This window comes from Protomyces lactucae-debilis, assembly GCF_002105105.1.
Source record: "Protomyces lactucae-debilis strain 12-1054 chromosome Unknown BCR37scaffold_26, whole genome shotgun sequence".
NCBI classification, from domain to species: Eukaryota; Fungi; Ascomycota; class Taphrinomycetes; order Taphrinales; family Protomycetaceae; genus Protomyces; species Protomyces lactucae-debilis.
The window spans coordinates 101719-119788 of NW_024468018.1; the positions used below are offsets into that span (position 1 = coordinate 101719).

Consider the following 18070-nt stretch of genomic DNA (forward strand, 5'->3'; position numbering starts at 1 on the left):
TTTGCTATCGCTACTTATGTATGCTCCTATCATCTAGGCAGAAGGCCCGCCGAGGGTATGCGTACCTGCCTGGTATCGCTCCTTGGGCGGCTCCTTCTTCCTGACATCAATGGGACTCGGCTGTGTACGACGCGGTCGCTGCGGAGGACCAGCTCCGCCTGCAGAGCGTAGTCCTGTGCGCGACACACGTCGACCTTGGGCTGGCATGTCTTGATCTGAGTCGTCTTCGTCATAGTCGTCCTCATCAGGGTCGTCGTCCGGATGATCATAGCCTAGGCCAGATTGAGGGCCAGAGACTGTCTCTCGCATCTGATCATCCTGAGGGAATGAACCAGGTAATTGCTCTGATGAAGCCTGGCTGCTCGCCCCTCTCCCCGCTGCAGCTTCTTCTTGCTGCTTCTTTTGCTGGCGTGCAAGACGCTCCTTAACGGCCTGTTTTCTAGCTTCATCCAAGCTCTGCTTCACAGGCACTTGCTCTCCCTTGCGCATTGCCTGCTGCAGCTTCTTATCCAGTGCATCTTGTTCAATTTGCCGTACAATTGCCAACTTGGCTTCCTTCTCGCGCGCGACCGCCTGCGCTGCATCCTGCCTGGTTGCTGCAAACCGACGTTGCAGTGTGCGCTGTGCTTCAACCAGTTTTGCTTGGTGTTCCCCAAGCACACTCAAGTCTGCATCATAGGGTAGTTGCCACGTCTCTTCCATGCGTGACACGCGAAATTGCCAGCCAATCTGTGTGAGGATGTCTGTCCCGCCATACTCTATGAGTGTGCGAATCTCGCGCTCGCTTGTACGGATAGAGCGGAGATTGACACTCTCTGGGCGCTCTAGAACGGCGCCATTTATGCGGACAAGGGTATCGAGCGCCGCTACGGCAGAACGATCCGGGACTGCTTCTTTGAGGAAGTACTGGTCAAGGAGGCGAAGGAGCTTAGGATAGTTGCCTGTCGGATCCTTGACTGGGCCAGAGACGACGGAGCGCTTCGACATGACTTGGTGTTGAGTCGCGGTCGTGTGCAGTTGCAGTTGAATTTGAAATCGAGTGAAATGGTAACTATTTTATGGATTTAAGCACGATTAATTAGAAAAAGCATGGGGACAATAGGCTCTGGTCATGAGAGTAGCCTCTAATAGCCAAGCATATAATCTACTAAGCCTGAGCAGAGAATTGATGCTCGAATAATCTGTTTAATCGCTATAATTCCATATTCTCCCTACTATTTTCGCTTGAGTTGGTATCCCTGCACTAGATATCGCTCCCCTGCGACTCCCTTGCTACTCTCCTGCCATCTACCACTCCAGTGTCCTCACCAGACCCGTCTTCCACCCAACTCACCATTTCGCCCCCAGTGCAGCACATGCGGGCGGCTTTCGCTTGTGATTGGCGGAAGACAGCAACGACCAGACTGGACCAGGACCAACAGCCAGAAACCTTGATCCTTGTTCAGGCTTGATAGACTAGGACCAGGCTCAGTTCAGACTCAGGCAGCTCATCGCAGGCGACACTTCCCCCACGTCATGTCATCGCAGCCGCTGCTTCAGTCCGCCGTATGCCCTTTTACCGCCATGCGACCGCATCTAACATACCTAGCCCGGCAAGCGCATCGCCCTCCCTGTTCGAGTAGAACCAAAAGTCTTCTTTGCAAACGAGCGCACCTTCCTATCGTATGTCGTTCTACTACAGCGCACACTCGTAACAATCGCTAACCTCCTTACAGATGGCTCAACTTCACCGTCATTCTCGGCGGCCTCGCAGTCGGCCTCCTCAACTTTGGCGATAAGGTCGGACGTATCTCTGCTGGCCTCTTCACATTCGTCGCTATGGCCACCATGATTTACGCACTCGTCACCTATCACTGGCGCGCAAACGCTATTCGCAAACGTGGATCAGGCCCTTATGATGACCGCTTTGGCCCGACGATGCTGTGCATCTTTCTACTAGCGGCCGTGGTCGTCAACTTTGCTCTACGCGTCTTCAAGTAGGGCTCTTCTTTACTACAGTTCAGTGCATCATAATCAAAGCTCATGTACCCCCCTATGCTCGTACAGCCGTCATGTCACGTCGTATCACAAAGTGTGTACCACGCCAGCTAATCTTGTCATTACTCATGGCCCAAATCCATGCAGGTAATGCCGTACACTCCCGCAGAAACCAGACATATGTGAATTCCCACAAAGGTATCGCCTTGCGTGCTTGCTGTGGGATGGCATCGCCGTGTTGTGCGAGTGCCTGTGCTTGTCCATAGTCCAGTAAGAACCAAGCAAGGATATGCAGTGCTAGCCACGTCTGCACGCTGGTTTCTAGCACGGCATGCATCGCATAGGCGCCCATCAAGCCGAGCACAAAGCATTCAGTGAAAGGTTCAATCAATGTTGAGGCAGTGACCATGTACTTGCGCACACGTATCCAACGTGCACGCCGAGCAAGAAATCCAAAGAATGATATATCTTGCAGGGGTTGCAATACGCAATAATCGCGGTCTAGAACGTGTGTATGCCGACCGCGCCAGACGTGCGTTGCCATCAAATGGTCTTCTGCGATATACTTGGCGAACCGTGCAATACCACTGTTTTGCCCGTCTTCTAGTGCAGATGCACGAATAAGATTGGACTTACCCATGACGCAAGGCGCCACACTGATATCGTTGATGCAAGCATACATTTTTGCATGCAGCGTTGAGAGGTACAGTGCATCGAGTTTTGCCCCCAGTCCAGCACCTTGCAGCGCAATAGCCACAGGTAAGTGATGAACGAGATTGACAACAGGTCTATCGCGTATTGTGAAGTGTCGTGCAGCAGCAGCCAAAGTGCCAGGGTGTACAAGCACATTACTATCCAAGATCCACCGAATCTCATATTTTGCCCTTGCCCAAGACTGAACGAGGTTTGCAATCTTGGGATTAGGTCCGACGTCCGGGCAGTCGCCAAGGATCAACGTGCTTTGGATATGTGGATGAGCTGCCATGACACGACGTGCAATCAACACAGCTGGATCTTCTTCCTCTGCTGCAGACAAGATGACTTCATACTTATCCAGGGGATAGCTTTGATTGAATACAGAGGCTAAGCATTCTTCCAGAAGTGGCTCAAGACCCCGCATAGGCCGTAGAATGCTGACACAGGGAGAGTCTGCATCTTCATCATCCAACAGCTCTGTTGCCGCTGAGTCCTGTCGTCCTTTGAGATTGTAGCGGTAGTATGTGCAGTAATAGCCATAGAGAGCGATAGTACAGAGAACAAGATAGAGCAAGCACGCTAGCTGGCTCAGGAAGCGGCCGACCAAGCCCATGCAGCTGCAGTCGTGGGTTGAGGAGATATTTTTGAAGATGAATTTGAAATTTTGTGCATCAGGAGAAACATGAGATAGTTGGGCTTATCTACGCTGCTATACGCTCTCTGTACTCTGTCAGAGCGGTTTGGACGTCACGTCCATTCCATAGACTCACACCTTCTGACTCTGCCACCACAGGTAAGCCTGTTTGCTCAATGGCCAGAGCGGCAGCGACGTTGCCCCTGACGACAGCTTCATCCAGCGTGCAATCCAACGCAAGGGCAACAGCCAACGCGCCACAAAACATATTGCCAGCCCCTGTTGTATCCACAATTTTAGGTGCGTCCTGAGGTGCGAAGTATGCATGCGTGTGGTGAACCTCGCCATCTTGTGAACAGTGCAGTGTTCCTAGATGTGCTGCACGCACCACAAGCCTGATGCAAGACTTGCTGAGCGTTCTTGTCAGCTGTGTCAGGTGCTGAAGCTCTTGCACATCAGCAGGTGGTTGGCCAACGCCCAGTATGCCGCACAACTCATGCGCATTAGGACTCACGAGACTCACGCGGTCCATCGCAGTGTCAAAGTCTGCACGCTGCGATGGTGTATAGAAGCAAGCATCTGGTACAGGCTCCCAGATAGTCCATGGCTCAATGTGTATACCCAGTGCTTCTCGTCGTTTGATGAGGGAATCCACGAGCTCGACACAGCGTTTTGGTGAGCAAATGAGGTGGAAGCTGCGACTGGCTGCTAACCGATCATCCAGATCATCCACCATGATGCGAATCTTGGGTGTCATGTACTCAAATGCTCGTACGCCCTGCCTGTATGTATTGAGACCACGCGTGCATAGCCGTGCTGAGCTAACGCGCGCACGCAAGTCAAATTGAAAGGATTGGATGGTCTCCTTCATGGCCTGTGTCATATCACTGCCATAGTCTGCAATGAAACCAATCCTGCCTGGTTCTTCAAAGACGCGTGCGCCGACAGCCTGAGGTCAGCGTGTCGTGGTAGAGCGTTGGCTCACTGCGTAGAGTCCTGCGCCGCCAAGAATGTCATCCATAACACGGCCGTCTTCCTCGACGATGCGATCGACAATGAACATGCCGAACGAACAGAAGAGGCTGTCCATTGCGTTCTAGTAGCGTTGTACTTGGTACAGCTGCTGGACTGCTGCACTTTTTGTTATCTAATCTCGGCAAATTCCGACCGAGGCCCCGCATGACGACTTGAAGAAGCAGACCACTGACCACATATACTTGCTGCTAAGTACTTAGGCTTGTAGCTGGCAAACTCGCAGGATGCACAAGGAAATCTTCACAATCAATGCTTCTCATCCAAGAAGCCATCCACGCTCCACCAACAAGGCAAATGACAGACTGCAGTGCTGCGGCAATATTTACTCGCGCTCTGCCATTCTCCCGGCATCAGGCACCTTCAACATCATCATGGCACACGCCAATGGCTTCCCCAAGGAACTCTATGAGCCCTTTATTGAAGACCTCTTCAAGGAAAACAAGCAAGTCAAGCAAGTCTACATCCTGGATGCTGCCCACCAAAACATGTCTGGCAACCTCAACATTGACAAACTCGGCGATGTCGTGACCTGGTATGATGGTGCATTCGATCTGTTTGAGATGATTCGTGCGCTCAAAGTCGACGGCCCGCTGATTGGAATCGGTCACTCTATGGGAGGCTGTCAAATTGCATACCTCGCCGTCATCCATCCCCGGTTATTCGAAGGGATTGTCCTGATGGATCCAATCTTGTTTGATGCGGGTTCCAACAAGAGTAGCTGGGTGGGCAAGCCAAACAATATTGCCAACATGTCTGCGCGTCGTCGTCAAGACTTTCCCTCACGACAAGCTGCGCGTCAAGGCTTTCTCAAGTCACCTTTCTATCAAAGCTGGGAACCAAAAGTCTTTGAGATGTGGATGCAGTATGGCGTGGTTCCCGTATCACCGCCATCTGCCGTCTCTGATAATGCAGCGGAAGAAGGACCTGTGCGCCTCTCGACGCTTGTCTCACAGGAAGTTTACACTTTCTTGCATTGGTTCCCAAAACGACCCTCCGAGATGTCTGGCAACCACCTGGATATGACGGACGCCGATGTGGATTGTGCCACATTCACATTCAGGAATCTCGCACAAATCAGGTGTCCAGTCAAGTTCATCTATGGTGAACGCTCGCCTGATATGACTGCCGAAGTCAGACTGGGTCAGACATCGAGGTGCAAGCACTCCATTGAACATATTATGCCAAGAGCCGGCCACTTGATCCCCATGGAACAGCCGCTGAACTGCGCCTTGTCGTGTTCTGGGTTCCTCAATACTCAGGCAAAGGTATGGGCGGCCTTTGTGAGGCAGGACAACAACATCAAACGCGAGTCGCTCAAACTGACTGAGGAATACAAGCAAAAGATGGCAGACATATTTGGCGGTGTACCTGTGAGTGCTAAGAGGGCCAAGAAGGCCAAGCTATAGGTGTTTATGTAGATTGTACCATAACCACACGAGCTCAATGGCAGAGTACACGACTATCCAGTCGAAGCCGCGTGGACTTGCCACGGTAGAGCTGAGTAATCTTGGAGCAACGCTCGTTAGCTATACTGTACATGCTCCACAGGTCAATGTCGTTTGTGGCTTCAAGAACCCCGAGCACTATAGAGATGCGTCCAACCCATACTTTGGCACAACGGTCGGCCGCGTAGCTAATCGTATCCAGGGCGGTCTGCTAGCCTTGAATGGCAAAGAGTACAAGATCCCTGCGAATGAACGCGGTAATGTCTTGCACGGCGGCGCAGAGTCGTACCACCTCAAGCTGTTTGATGCTGCTGTGTCTACGGACGGCGATGCTCAAGTGGTGACCTATACGCTGCTGGATACACACAAAGAGACGAGCTTCCCAGGGACAGTCCAAGTCACGGCAAAATATACACTTCACGAGACTGGCGAGAACAGTATCGCGCTTGACGTCGAGTACAGCGCCGTGCTCGTTGGGGATGCAGATGAGACGCTCATCAACTTGACAAACCATTCCTACTTTAATGTTACAGGCAATCCGTCTATTGATGGAATGCAGGTCAAGCTGGCTACGGACAAGTACATGGCGGTGGACGACGAGCTGATTCCGACAGGTGAAATCCAATCGCATCCACTATTTGCAGATGCGCAAGACAAGGCTGTGACGCTAGGCGCAGAGTCAGGCATAGGTGGGTCGAGTGATCATTGCTTTGTGCTCGACTCCAACAACAGTCTGCCAGATACACGCAGAGGCGAGCTTGCTCTGTTTGCAACGCTCTCGAGTGACAAGACTGGAGTCACGCTGACTGCGTCGACCACCGAGCCGTCCTTCCAATTCTACACGGGAGACGGCACAAATGTCCAATTGGCAGGTGAGCCTCGCACCTTTGGCAATCGCTCTGGTGTATGCCTGGAAGCTGCTCGGTACGTCGATGCAGCACGCTTCCCAGCGTGGGCATCACAAACGCGAGTCCAGCGCGGCCAGACCTGGGGCAGCTTGACACGGTATGCCGTTTCCTACTCCAAGTGATCTGTTCGAACAACGCGTTTCATAAGAGCTGCGTATTTCGGTTCAACGAAGAGTGCTTTGGCTTGCACCAGCGTATCTCCTTCCTTATCTGCATCCATTGAGACAATTTTACCCTCGACCCATGCTTTGCGTCCCTCTACCTTGAGTGTCTTTGCCTTGAGCATGACGAGTTGATTGGCCTTGGTGGGTTTGCGATAGTCGACATTCAAGTTGGCCGTCACACCAATCTTGTTTGGCAGTGCAGGGAAGCAGCAACGTGCCAGTCCCTCATCCAACAAAGTGGCAAGCAGACCGCCATGGACGATGCCATCGTGCCCACACAAGTCTGCACCAAGGTGTGCCACAACATAGAGTTCCGTCCCTTGCCTGTCCCCAAAGACGTGCGGTGCAATGGTAATTCTCCCAGGTCCAGCCAGTGTCCCTGCCGTCAAGTTATGCGGTCTATCCGCTTCGTGAATCTTGAGATGCGGTCGAGACTCGATGAGGTCGGTGCGTTGTCGAAGCTGCTGGATGACGGGATGCCGTGCAATCTGCTGCTCGACTTGCTCGATGTGTGCTTGCTGTGCAGCTGCTGGCAAGTCACTGATGCGAAGGGTATGAGCTGGTTCAATGGCCTTGGCGAGCGTGTAGCCGGCATAGGACGAAGCACCCACCACCCCGACCCATGTCGCTGCGACACTCGCCAGTCCTCGTCTCTTCAGTTGTGGTATCGATGCGTCCGATGAGAGCAGTCGACGGCGTGTGAGCTGTTGCCCATGCCTGGCAGCCAATCCGAGGACTCTCATGCTATGTCGTAGTGGTGGTACGAAGCGTAGATGTGCTACTCCATGAAGATGTATCCTCCATCACGGTCCATACACTCCACCTGGATCTCTGCGCCGGCAATGTCTCTGCCTGTGACCTCATCCACCATCCGACACGCCATGACATCCCCAGCAACCACTTTCCCAACGCCCTTCGGTGTCCCCGTGAGCACGATATCCCCCTTCTCCAGTGTCATGATGCTCGAGATGTGCGCGAGGATCTTGGGGATATTGTAAATCATGAGCTCTGTTGAATCCCGCTGCTTCACCTCGCCATTGACCTTGAGCTCCAGCAAGACGCGTGCAGGATCTGTAATTTGCGCTGCATCAATGAAGCGCGAGACAGGCAGGTACGTATCGAAGCCCTTCGGTGTCGTCCACGGCAGTCCCTTGCGCTTACACGCTTCCTGCATGTTCCGACCCGTCATGTCTATAGCGCAGAAGTATCCCGCGATGCTCGCTTGAGCACCCGCCAGGTCCTCCTTGTCCAGGTCGCGTACCGTGCGGCCCATCACCAGGCCTAGCTCCACTTCGTAGTGCGAGTGGATACCGCGTGGCAGCTGGACAGGACCTTCATCTGGTGCGAGGATCGAGGACGGCGGCTTCAGGAAGAAGAAGGGCTCTTTCCCTTGCGTGTTGCCAAGCTCTTTGATGTGGTCTCTGCCGTCAGCTCTTGCTTTCTCTACATGGATCAGAGCAGCTGCTATGCGTACACGTAGTTGCGGCCGATACAGATGACCTTGCGAGTCTCTTTGCTGAAGTTGCTGAAGCTCGAGAAGCCTCGAGTGCACAGCAGAGATCTGGTCAACATGTCGTCTTGGGTCTATACATCAACTAGGAGACAAGACTCACTTCTCCCAGGCCTTTGAGAGCAGAATCTGCACAGTCCCGAGCGCCTCAAACCGCACCTCGGGATCCTTGCTCGCCATCAGCTCCATCACTTTCGTCTTGGCACCCAGCCGTTCCACCAACTTGCGAGATTCCGGGTTCGCCTTGACAAAACACCCGACATCGTGTGCTGCCACGGCTTGCGAGACGGTGTCCGTTGCTGTAGATAGAATCCGTGCAAGTTGCTTGAGTAAATCTCCTTCATGCTGCAACAACAAGCGTGCATGATCGCGCCAAAAGGTCTCGCTGCGGTGAACGGGCGACCAGGCGAGTTGGCCTGATGCGAGTTCTGCCTTGTACGCATCAAGCGATGTCATTTCAGCCTGTGAGTCTTGGAGGTATGTGAGCAATGCATCGAGGTCTGCTTGAATTTCGGGATCAGCGCTCCCGCGACTGTGTAGTGTTTTGAGGAGGGGCAATAGATCGAGTGCAATCATGGTATGGCGATCCGCTTTATTGGCGGCCATGTTGCGAAGAATGCCAACAGCCAGTCTTGATATCTTTTCCTTGATACTGTGTCGCAGGACATGCACCAATTTCGGGATGAGCTCGAGGTCGGCGTGCAGCTTGCTAGCAATCTCCTTGTCAAACGAAAGCAGCCAAAAGACGAGCAGAACATTGTAGGTGAGTTGAATACCGCCATTGCTTGTGAGCAATGCAACAAGCTGCTGCGCATTCTCCTTGTCCTTGTAAAAGGCAGCACGTACATTACTTGTCCGCAAAACATTGGCTAGTCCCTGCACACCGACTGATTGCAAGTCTGGGTGATCACGCTTGGCGGCTTGCTGCTTGAACCACGCAAAGAAGGGCGCTTGTGCATCCGTAGACAAGGGCGTAGGGATGCAATTGAGTGCCTGTGCAGCAAGCAACGGGATCTGCTCATCCTCATGATCTAGTAGCGCAACAAGCGCCGCTGTATCTTCTTGTGCAAGCGCTTCACTCAGCACCTCTGATGACTGTGCAAGGTCTGACAACAGCACGAGCGTATACTGCAAGATATCCACGCGCTTCATTTCCCGCACGAGCTTCATGAGCAGCTGTGCATACTCTCGAGATTCCTTCTCGAGCAGTTCACGCTTTTTGGCAAGAGGCTGCTTGTCAATGGCCTTGATGCGCTCGACCTGTTCATCTGTGATGAGGCCTGCGCGCTGGTATCCCTGCCAGGGAATGGGGCGCGCGCGGATATTATCGGCGAGAGATGCGAGGAAGGGTGAGAGGATGCTTGCCATGTCCTCTTATCTCAGTAATAGCTAATAGTCACCAGTTAGTTACTCGTAGCAGCAGTGATGACAGTGCAGTCGCCGTGTGAAATCCAAAATTTAAAATCAAACGAGAAAGAGCGACACCGCATACAAGAGACCAGCTGGAGACGAGGGGGAGAGAGGCCCAGGTACAGAGACCATGTCAGACTACAAGAAGCAAGAGCGGCGGCGGAACAAATCATTCAAGCAGGAAAAATCAAGGGCAGACAAGCAGGAACAGCTCCTGCGGGATATTCGAGATTTGGGCGGCGATGAGGCCGATCTGGCGCTGGTTGCGGGTCTCGACAGTGATGCAGACGAAGCTGCACCTGTAGAGAGGGCAGAGAAGAAGGCCAAGAAGCCCGAGGATCTGCATCTGCAAAGAGATTTGGCGAAACTGGCCAAAGAGCTTGGATTGAATGGCAATGTGGATCAAGTCACTGTCGACGATGATGCTGCTTCAGACGATAATGACGAGGAAGAAGAGGCTGCGCCAGTCAAGGTCAAAGAAAAGCGCAAGGCAGAAGTCATTGTGCAAGAAGCACCACGAACAGACGGCCTGCTCATTGAGCCTACAGCCCTTTGGCACGCGATACCCCTTGCTCCACTTACTCCACCAGCAGAGACGCCTGCCGACTTTCAAATATCGCGCCAATTGGCCAAGGCACAGCAATTGCTCACACAGGAAGCAGAACGGTATGCCACCTCAGACCACGTCAAGTCTTCAGATCGTCAATTCTTGTCGACCATCATGCGCAGTGGTACATTGACGGATCGTATCTCTGCCATTACCCTTGTGATTCAGGAGTCACCGCTTCATGCAGTCAAAAGCATGGATACACTGCTTGCCATGTGCAAAAAGAAGTCAAGGAATGAAGCAGTCTCGAGTATTGCGGCCGTCAAGGATTTGTTGCAAGGCAGTGTCCTTCCAGACCGCAAGCTACGATTCTTCAAAGACATGCCCGTCACGAGCCCCGAAATCACAGATGCGCACCTCGTTCTATTTGCCTTTGAAGACTATCTCAAACGCTTCTACTTTGAACTCCTTGGCCTCATGGAGCAACTCAGTCTTGACTCTTTGCCATTCCCACGCAATCACATGGTTCGCTACTTTTACGAGTTACTCAAGGATAAACCAGAGCAAGAGGCAAACTTGCTACGATTGCTTGTCAACAAGCTCGGCGATCGCGATAAGAAGATTGCCTCCAAGTGCTCTCACTTTCTGCTACAGCTTCAACAAGCGCATCCTGCCATGAAGGGCATTATTGTTGCTGCACTCGAGCAGGCCTTGTTCAAACCTGGCATGCCACCCATGGCACAATACTACACCGTCATCACCATGAATCAAACGATCCTTTCACAAAAGGAAACGGCTGTTGCTAATTCACTTGTGCAGCTCTACTTTCAATGCTTTGCAAAACTCATCCAGCACAAGGAAACAGCAAAGTCAGATGAGCAAGAGGCAAAGAAGAATCGCAAGCAGGTGAAGCGGGAGAAGGAGGCTGAACAGGCAGATGTCCTACAAGATGAACTCAACCAAAAAATGATTTCAGCCGTCTTGACTGGGGTGAATCGAGCGTTCCCCTTTGCCGATTTGCCAGAGAGTGTGTTTGAGGAGAATCTCGATATCCTCTACCGCATCACGCATGCTAGCAACTTCAATACCTCCATCCAGGCATTGATATTGCTGCTGCAAGTCTCCACCACGCCAACGGCAAAGCAGCAGAATGTGGATCGCTTCTACAGAACGTTGTATGAGAGCATTAGTGATCCACGATTATTGACATCCAGCAAGCAGGCACTCTACCTCAATTTGCTGTTTAAAGCACTACGAGGCGCTGATGCAGCGAAATGCGCAGCATTTGCCAAGAGACTTGTTCAGTCGTGTGTACTGCATCAGCCACCATTCATCTGTGCCTTGTTTTACCTACTCGGCGAGCTAGAACGCAGTGTTCCTGGTCTACGGCAGTTGTATGCAGAAGGCACAGAGGAAGCCGGGTATGATGGCCGTGGCCGTGATCCTCGATTCTGTCAAGCAGGTGGCAGTAAGCTGTGGGAACTCCTTCCATTCCTGACACACTTCCATCCATCTGTGTGTCTCTTTGCACGCTGTCTCGTACAGCAAGACCCGATGCCATCCAAGCCAGACTTGACGCTGCATACACTCACACACTTTTTGGACAGGTTCGTGTATCGCAATGCAAAGACAAAGGCGACGACCAAAGGTGGTAGTATCATGCAGCCCATGGCATCCGATACACTACGTACGATTTCCAGCCAGGCACGATCTGCACAGACGCAAGAGCCCGTCAATACGGAAGCCTTTTGGCGACAATCGGTGAAGAAGGTGGCTGCGGATGAGGTCTTCTTCCACAAGTACTTTAATGACAAGGTCCGGCAACCGAAAGCAAAGCATGCGGCGGATGCAGAGGAGGAAGAGGATGAGGTGTGGAGTGCACTTGTCAAGTCACGGCCGGATGTGGAAGCACCGGATGAGTCGGACGTGGATTTGGATGACTTTGAGGGCCTGTCTGATCTCAGCGAGGAGGACGAAGATGAAGAAGCAGATGAAGAAGACGATGAAGGAGAGGAAGAAGGAAGCGACAGTGCATTCCTGGAAGACATGGACGACCTGCTACCGTCTGACGAAGAAGCTTCCGAAGCCTCTGAAGAGGACAACAAGAAGCGCAAGGCGACAGACGATGAGAAGTCGGAGAAGAAGAAGAAAAAGGTCAAGTTGCCGGCATTTGCAAGTGCGGAAGAGTATGCGCATCTCCTGTAGTCATATACATTTGTCATAGCTCATTGCTTCATGGCTGTGTCTGTGGTTCCATCCTGCTTGGCAAGCTCTTGCTTCAGCTGCTTGGAAAAGTCATCCTGCACATCATCATCGTCCCACGTATCCTGCCATACTTTGTCTACGCCGAGATTCGCCTCTGCATCGTCCCAATCTGCGATTAGCGCGTTTCTTTTTTCTAGTAAAGCAATACCTTCATGAGGGAAGTCTTCAAACTCGTCATCCACGGTGACTGGGGCTTCCTTGGACATCTTGCCAGTAAGAAATGGCCTGAATGTGGTGGTAGCAGGGAGTTGCGTGGCTCTTGAGTCGTCGTCCAAATTCAACCTCAACCGCCCACCAACTGACAACTACTCCCCCGAAAACATGTCGCTCTCCTCCAAGCTTAGCATCACTGATCTCGATCTCAAGGGCAAGCGTGTCCTCATCCGCGTCGATTTCAATGTGCCCCTCGACGGAACACGCATCACCAACAACCAGCGCGTCGTCGGTGCCGTGCCAACCATCAAGCATGCCCTCGACCAGGGAGCCGCTGCCGTCATTCTCATGTCTCATCTCGGACGTCCCAATGGACAGCGTGTGGAGAAGTACTCCCTCAAGCCTGTTCAGCAGGAGTTGAGCTCTCTCCTCAAAAAGGATGTTACCTTTTTGGATGACTGCGTTGGCAAGGATGTCGAAGAGGCCTGTGCCAAGGCTTCCGGTGGACAAGTGATTCTGCTGGAGAATCTGCGTTATCACGCCGAGGAAGAAGGTTCCTCCAAGGATGCTGATGGCAAGAAGCAAAAAGCCAGCAAGGAAGATGTTGATGCCTTCCGCAAGTCTCTCACCAAGCTCGGTGATGTGTACGTCAACGATGCCTTTGGTACTGCTCACCGTGCACACTCCTCCATGGTTGGTGTCGACTTGCCACAAAAGGCAGCAGGCTTTCTTATGGCCAAGGAGCTCGAATTCTTTGCAAAAGCCCTCGAAAGCCCACAGCGTCCCTTCTTGGCCATCTTGGGTGGTGCCAAGGTCAGCGACAAGATCCAGCTCATTGACAACCTCTTGACAAAAGTCAACTCCCTCATTATCTGCGGCGGTATGGCCTTCACCTTTAAAAAGGTACTCGAGGATATGAAGATTGGCAACTCGCTCTATGACGAGGACGGTGCAAAGCAAGTCAAGGATCTCATGGCAAAGGCAAAGCAAAACAATGTCGAGATTGTCTTGCCAACGGATTTCGTCACGGCCGACAAGTTTGCCAAGGATGCCCAAGTTGGGTATGCGACCGACAGTGAAGGCATCAAGGATGGTCTCATGGGTCTCGACGCAGGCGACAAGTCTGCAGAGTTGTTTGCCGCTGCCGTACAAAAGGCCAAGACCATCTTGTGGAATGGTCCAGCCGGTGTGTTTGAGTTTGAGAACTTTGCCAAAGGTACAAAGGCATTGCTTGAGGAGTGCTGCCAGTCGGCAAAGAAGGGCAACACTGTGATTATCGGTGGTGGTGATACAGCAACCGTTGCAAAACAGTTTGGCAGGGAGGACGAGCTCTCGCATGTGTCGACGGGTGGTGGTGCCTCGCTCGAGTTGCTCGAGGGCAAAGTCTTGCCAGGCGTGGATGCCTTGTCGTCGAAGTAGAGACACTTTATCTAGCAGTCTAGTCTATCTTCCTCTCACTTTCGGCCCTGAATATCCATCGAGTGCGTCTTGCTAAAATACACATTAACAATGAAGAAGTCATAGATGACATGAGCGTGTGAGTACAGCGAGAAGATAGCCCAGTGCCACAGACCAGTATACTACAGCAGGCCAAGCTTGAAGATTGTCAGTAGTCTGGTAGAGCAGTAACTTGAGCTGGTTGCAGTTGCGACAAAAACAAAACACTTTTACACTTTCAACCCGACGCGACGAACTGACCGCGCTACCAAATGCCTCGATGGACAAGCAGGATGCAGACAAGATCCAGTTTGGCAAGCCATCGCCGCTCAAATCAACGCTCAATATACCAGGCAGCCTTCCTCCGCTGACACGCATCTCTCAACCACCAAAATCATCCACCAATCCAAGCATCTTTATTCAGCGTAAACCGTTTCGCGCGGGTCATGCGCCGGTGAATACAATAGACAAGGTGAAACCTACGTCAGGCCCGAGTCCCTCTAGTTTCCCGCCCATCGATGTCCTTCCTGGTCCTCGCAGTGTCTCTGGGCCCTTGCCATCGTTCAAAAAGAAGGTGACTGATTCGAAGCCAGCAGCCGTGCCTATCCGTGTACCGCGTGTTGGAGAGACGCCGGCGGATAGAGAAGCAGGTGGACGAAAGGCGATACCAGTATTCAAAAAGGACAAGGACGTCAAGCCAAAGGTTGAGCGGAATCCCATGTTTGAGCTCTCTAGTCGCTTTCCAATGCACAATGCGTCCAGCGAGTCAAGTGATCCCGCAAAGACAGCCCAAGAGCTCAAAGAATTCCTAGATCAGGGCTTCTCTGTCGTGGCGAGTCCATCCAAAGCCACGACCACAGAAGAGGAAGGCACCGTCAAGGGATTGGTCTGTCGCCTTTTGCCACATCAAATCGAGGGCCTCACCTTTTTGATGCAAAGAGAGGCCAAAGCTGCTGGTGGTCTGCTAGCCGATGATATGGGTCTCGGCAAGACGGTACAGACAATGGCGCTGCTGCTCTCCAATCGCAAGCAAGACGAAGCGTGCATCCCTTCTACGCTCGTCGTTGCACCCCTCTCGCTCATGGAACAATGGGCCAACGAGATTCGCAGCAAGACCAACATGTCAGTCTATGTTCATCATGGCCCAACACGCAAAGAGCCGCGGCAATTCGCTAATTACAATGTCGTTCTCACCACCTACCAGCTCTTGGTGAGTGAACACGCCACGCCCAACCCGGATCTCGAGATTGACAATGACCGTGGCATCTTTGGTGTGACTTGGTATCGCATCGTGCTGGATGAAGCGCATACCATCAAGAATCGACAAGCCAAAATGTCGCAAGCTGCATACAAGCTACGTGCCATCAAACGATGGTGCTTGACGGGAACACCGATCCAAAATACGGCAGAGGATCTCTTCTCATTGCTCAAATTTCTGCAGATACCACCCCTCAATGACTATCCCACCTTCAAGGAAAAGGTCTCTGCGCCCGTCGCGAGAGGCAAGACCAAATTGGCCATGCAGCGACTCGGTGTTGTCCTGTCACAAATCATGCTTCGTCGAACGAAAGCGGTCTTGAAGGATGGCTTTGCCCTGCCGCCACGGACCGTGCAGCACATTCAAGTGGACTTTTCCCCTGCTGAGCGACACTTTTATAATGGTCTTGAGAATCGTGCAGAGGCAGCCTTGAAGCGTATGCAAAGTAGTGGGGAAGCGATTGGCTATATGTCTGTTCTCGTTTTGCTACAACGCCTTCGACAAGCATGTAACCATGCGCAGCTCGTCACCAAGGAATTGGATGTTTCCGAGTATCGCGTTGCTGCCAAGTCTGAACCCGACAATGCCGTCGATGCCCTTGCGAATCTCTTCTCCGGGGTCGGCATGTCATCGCGTCAATGTGCCATTTGTCTTGCAACTTGTTCAGGTGAGCATTGCGATGCCTGTGCAGCAGCCATACAAGGCCATCTCTCCCTTTCCTGCAAACTTGCGAAGCTCATGCAACTGCTGGCCATGCATAAGGGTAAGGCCATCTTGTTTTCTCAGTGGACAAGCATGCTTGACTTGTGTGCGCCATTTCTTGAAGCAAATGGTATTGGTTATGTCAAGTACTACGGCAGTATGCCCAACAAGAAGCGTGAAGCATCGCTTGCTACACTCAAAGCAGACCCAACGTGTCGTGTCTTGTTGTGCTCCCTCAAAGCAGGCGCGCTCGGTCTCAATCTGACTGTTGCAAATCTCGTGTTTATGCTGGATGTATGGTGGAATCCGGCCATTGAAGAACAAGCAATTGATCGGGTGCATCGTATTGGACAACAACAGGAAGTCAAGGTCTTTAAACTCACAGTCCGAGATACGGTAGAGGATCGCATCATTGCCTTACAGGATAAGAAACGGGAAATGGCAAAGAGTGCCCTGGGAGAAGGTGGCAAGATGTCAAGGCTGGGCATGGATGAGTTGCTTGCCTTGTTTCACTCTCGAGAGTAAAGCTATACGTAATCAATTAAAGCGTACCAGCGGCACGGAAGTCTTCAAGAGCCACCGTCACGCGCTTGCTCATTGTCACCTCACCTTCACGCACCCACTTTCGAGGGTCGTAGTGTGACTTGTTTGGCTTGTCGGGAGAGTCTGGGTTACCGACCTGCGTCATGAGGTAGTCCTTCTTCTTGAGCATGTAGTCACGAATACCAATGGTGTAGGCAAATTGACAGTCAGTGTCCACATTGACCTTGACAACGGCATTGTCAATGGCAGTCCTAAAGTCAGACACATCTGAGCCAGATCCACCGTGGAAGACAAAGAAGACGGGCTTGCTACCGGCAGACTGCTTGAGTTGCTGAGCAACAAAGTCGTTGTGCTTGCCGAGCAGTTCAGGTCGGAGCTTGACGTTACCGGGCTTGTAGACGCCGTGAACGTTGCCAAAGCCAGCGGCAATGGAGAAGTATGGGGACACAGACGAGAGTGCCTGGTAAATCTCCCAAATGTCCTCGGGTTGTGTGTACAAGGCGTTGTTGTCGACATCTTCATTGTTGACACCATCCTCTTCACCACCAGTGATACCGATCTCCATCTCGAGCCACTGCTTCATGGGTGTCACACGCTCGAGGTACTTCTTGGTAGCGGCAATGTTGTCCTCCTTGGACTCCTCAGACAAGTCAATCATGTGGGAGGAGAAGAGGGGCTCGCCAGTCTGCTTGAAGTAGGCTTCATCGGCATCGATCATGCCATCGAGCCATGGAAGCAGCTTCTTGGCACAGTGGTCGGAGTGCATAATGACGGGGATGCCATAGGCAGGTGCCAATTGACGGACGTAGTGTGCAGCAGCCACAGCACCGGCAATGGATGCCTTTTGGTCCTTGTTGTCGACTCCCTTACCGGCAAAGTAGGCAGCACCACCCTGCGAGACCTGCAGGATGATGGCAGACTTTGCATCGCGTGCAGCTTCGAGGGCAGCAACGACAGTAGAGGAGGAAGTGACATTGATGGCGGGGATGGCAAACTTGTGCTCGCGAGCGTACTCGAATGTCTTGAGGACGTCATCGCCGACAATGACGCCGGTCTTGCCTCCGAGGTGTTCAATGAGTCCCATGGCTGTACGAGGTTGGTTTGATTGTAGACTAGGAAGTGTCTGAGCTTGTGCCGTGGTCTGGTTGATCGAGTCGAGTCGTGGTTGGGGTTGAGCTTCAGTCGCACGCTCAGCCGGCACTCGGCGTATTACGGGGATGATGCTATGTTCACTGGCTACGTGTACTAGGTACTGAATATGGTCTTTGGGTACTGGATATGGGTACCGGGGATGGTCTATGGGCTACTGGGATGGTCTATGGCTACTGATGATCTGGGTACTTGAGTACTATGCTCCTGACTCTGCGAGCTCCTACTATGCTACTG

The 18070-nt window shown here is 52.4% G+C and overlaps 14 protein-coding genes across 14 annotated transcripts; 6 read left to right on the forward strand and 8 right to left on the reverse strand.

Annotated features, from left to right (window-relative positions):
* Positions 1 to 33: 33 nt before the first annotated feature.
* BCR37DRAFT_401121 (uncharacterized protein) lies at positions 34 to 987 on the reverse strand (the record flags this gene model as incomplete). The annotated part of the gene is made up of 1 exon (XM_040871826.1): positions 34 to 987. One exon carries the CDS (start codon positions 985 to 987, stop codon positions 34 to 36), a length of 954 nt encoding a protein of 317 aa, XP_040722323.1.
* Positions 988 to 1302: 315 nt separating this feature from the next.
* Positions 1303 to 2338, forward strand: BCR37DRAFT_384076 (vacuolar transporter chaperon). Its single transcript, XM_040870163.1, has 3 exons — positions 1303 to 1545; positions 1589 to 1662; positions 1716 to 2338. Exons 1-3 carry the CDS (start codon positions 1516 to 1518, stop codon positions 1978 to 1980), a joined length of 369 nt encoding a protein of 122 aa, XP_040722324.1. The 5' UTR covers positions 1303 to 1515; the 3' UTR covers positions 1981 to 2338.
* Positions 1969 to 3303, reverse strand: BCR37DRAFT_384077 (glycosyl transferase family 21-domain-containing protein). The gene has a single exon (XM_040870164.1). The coding sequence runs from the start codon at positions 3284 to 3286 to the stop codon at positions 2033 to 2035; it is 1254 nt and encodes a 417-aa protein (XP_040722325.1). The 5' UTR covers positions 3287 to 3303; the 3' UTR covers positions 1969 to 2032.
* Positions 3304 to 3358: 55 nt separating this feature from the next.
* On the reverse strand, positions 3359 to 4427 carry BCR37DRAFT_384078 (Ribokinase-like protein). The gene has a single exon (XM_040870165.1). The coding sequence runs from the start codon at positions 4188 to 4190 to the stop codon at positions 3375 to 3377; it is 816 nt and encodes a 271-aa protein (XP_040722326.1). The 5' UTR covers positions 4191 to 4427; the 3' UTR covers positions 3359 to 3374.
* On the forward strand, positions 4277 to 5873 carry BCR37DRAFT_175714 (Alpha/beta hydrolase family-domain-containing protein). Its single transcript, XM_040866281.1, has one exon. The coding sequence runs from the start codon at positions 4567 to 4569 to the stop codon at positions 5746 to 5748; it is 1182 nt and encodes a 393-aa protein (XP_040722327.1). The 5' UTR covers positions 4277 to 4566; the 3' UTR covers positions 5749 to 5873.
* On the forward strand, positions 5786 to 6817 carry BCR37DRAFT_395555 (galactose mutarotase-like domain-containing protein; the record flags this gene model as incomplete). The annotated part of the gene is made up of 1 exon (XM_040871641.1): positions 5786 to 6817. One exon carries the CDS (start codon positions 5786 to 5788, stop codon positions 6815 to 6817), a length of 1032 nt encoding a protein of 343 aa, XP_040722328.1.
* A 20-nt stretch (positions 6818 to 6837) lies between these two features.
* On the reverse strand, positions 6838 to 7371 carry BCR37DRAFT_331209 (thioesterase family protein; the record flags this gene model as incomplete). Its single annotated transcript, XM_040867016.1, has 1 exon — positions 6838 to 7371. A coding segment is annotated over one exon (534 nt), but the record flags the coding sequence as incomplete, so codon positions are not given.
* Positions 7372 to 7637: 266 nt separating this feature from the next.
* On the reverse strand, positions 7638 to 8431 carry BCR37DRAFT_352104 (fumarylacetoacetate hydrolase family protein; the record flags this gene model as incomplete). Its single annotated transcript, XM_040868106.1, has 2 exons — positions 7638 to 8280; positions 8334 to 8431. The coding sequence occupies 2 exons, from the start codon at positions 8429 to 8431 to the stop codon at positions 7638 to 7640; spliced, it is 741 nt and encodes a 246-aa protein (XP_040722330.1).
* A 37-nt stretch (positions 8432 to 8468) lies between these two features.
* On the reverse strand, positions 8469 to 9737 carry BCR37DRAFT_352132 (armadillo-type protein; the record flags this gene model as incomplete). Its single annotated transcript, XM_040868107.1, has 1 exon — positions 8469 to 9737. The coding sequence occupies one exon, from the start codon at positions 9735 to 9737 to the stop codon at positions 8469 to 8471; it is 1269 nt and encodes a 422-aa protein (XP_040722331.1).
* Positions 9738 to 9833: 96 nt separating this feature from the next.
* Positions 9834 to 12730, forward strand: BCR37DRAFT_175718 (CBF/Mak21 family-domain-containing protein). Its single transcript, XM_040866282.1, has one exon. It carries the CDS (start codon positions 9910 to 9912, stop codon positions 12529 to 12531), a length of 2622 nt encoding a protein of 873 aa, XP_040722332.1. The 5' UTR covers positions 9834 to 9909; the 3' UTR covers positions 12532 to 12730.
* A 158-nt stretch (positions 12731 to 12888) lies between these two features.
* BCR37DRAFT_384082 (3-phosphoglycerate kinase) lies at positions 12889 to 14201 on the forward strand. The gene has a single exon (XM_040870166.1). The coding sequence runs from the start codon at positions 12913 to 12915 to the stop codon at positions 14161 to 14163; it is 1251 nt and encodes a 416-aa protein (XP_040722333.1). The 5' UTR covers positions 12889 to 12912; the 3' UTR covers positions 14164 to 14201.
* A 230-nt stretch (positions 14202 to 14431) lies between these two features.
* BCR37DRAFT_384083 (uncharacterized protein) lies at positions 14432 to 15081 on the reverse strand. Its single transcript, XM_040870167.1, has one exon. The coding sequence runs from the start codon at positions 14899 to 14901 to the stop codon at positions 14626 to 14628; it is 276 nt and encodes a 91-aa protein (XP_040722334.1). The 5' UTR covers positions 14902 to 15081; the 3' UTR covers positions 14432 to 14625.
* BCR37DRAFT_335191 (SNF2 family N-terminal domain-containing protein) lies at positions 15065 to 16651 on the forward strand (the record flags this gene model as incomplete). The annotated part of the gene is made up of 1 exon (XM_040867172.1): positions 15065 to 16651. A coding segment is annotated over one exon (1587 nt), but the record flags the coding sequence as incomplete, so codon positions are not given.
* A 23-nt stretch (positions 16652 to 16674) lies between these two features.
* On the reverse strand, positions 16675 to 17843 carry BCR37DRAFT_175721 (fructose-bisphosphate aldolase, class II). Its single transcript, XM_040866283.1, has one exon. It carries the CDS (start codon positions 17766 to 17768, stop codon positions 16683 to 16685), a length of 1086 nt encoding a protein of 361 aa, XP_040722336.1. The 5' UTR covers positions 17769 to 17843; the 3' UTR covers positions 16675 to 16682.
* Between the last annotated feature and the right edge of the window lie 227 nt (positions 17844 to 18070).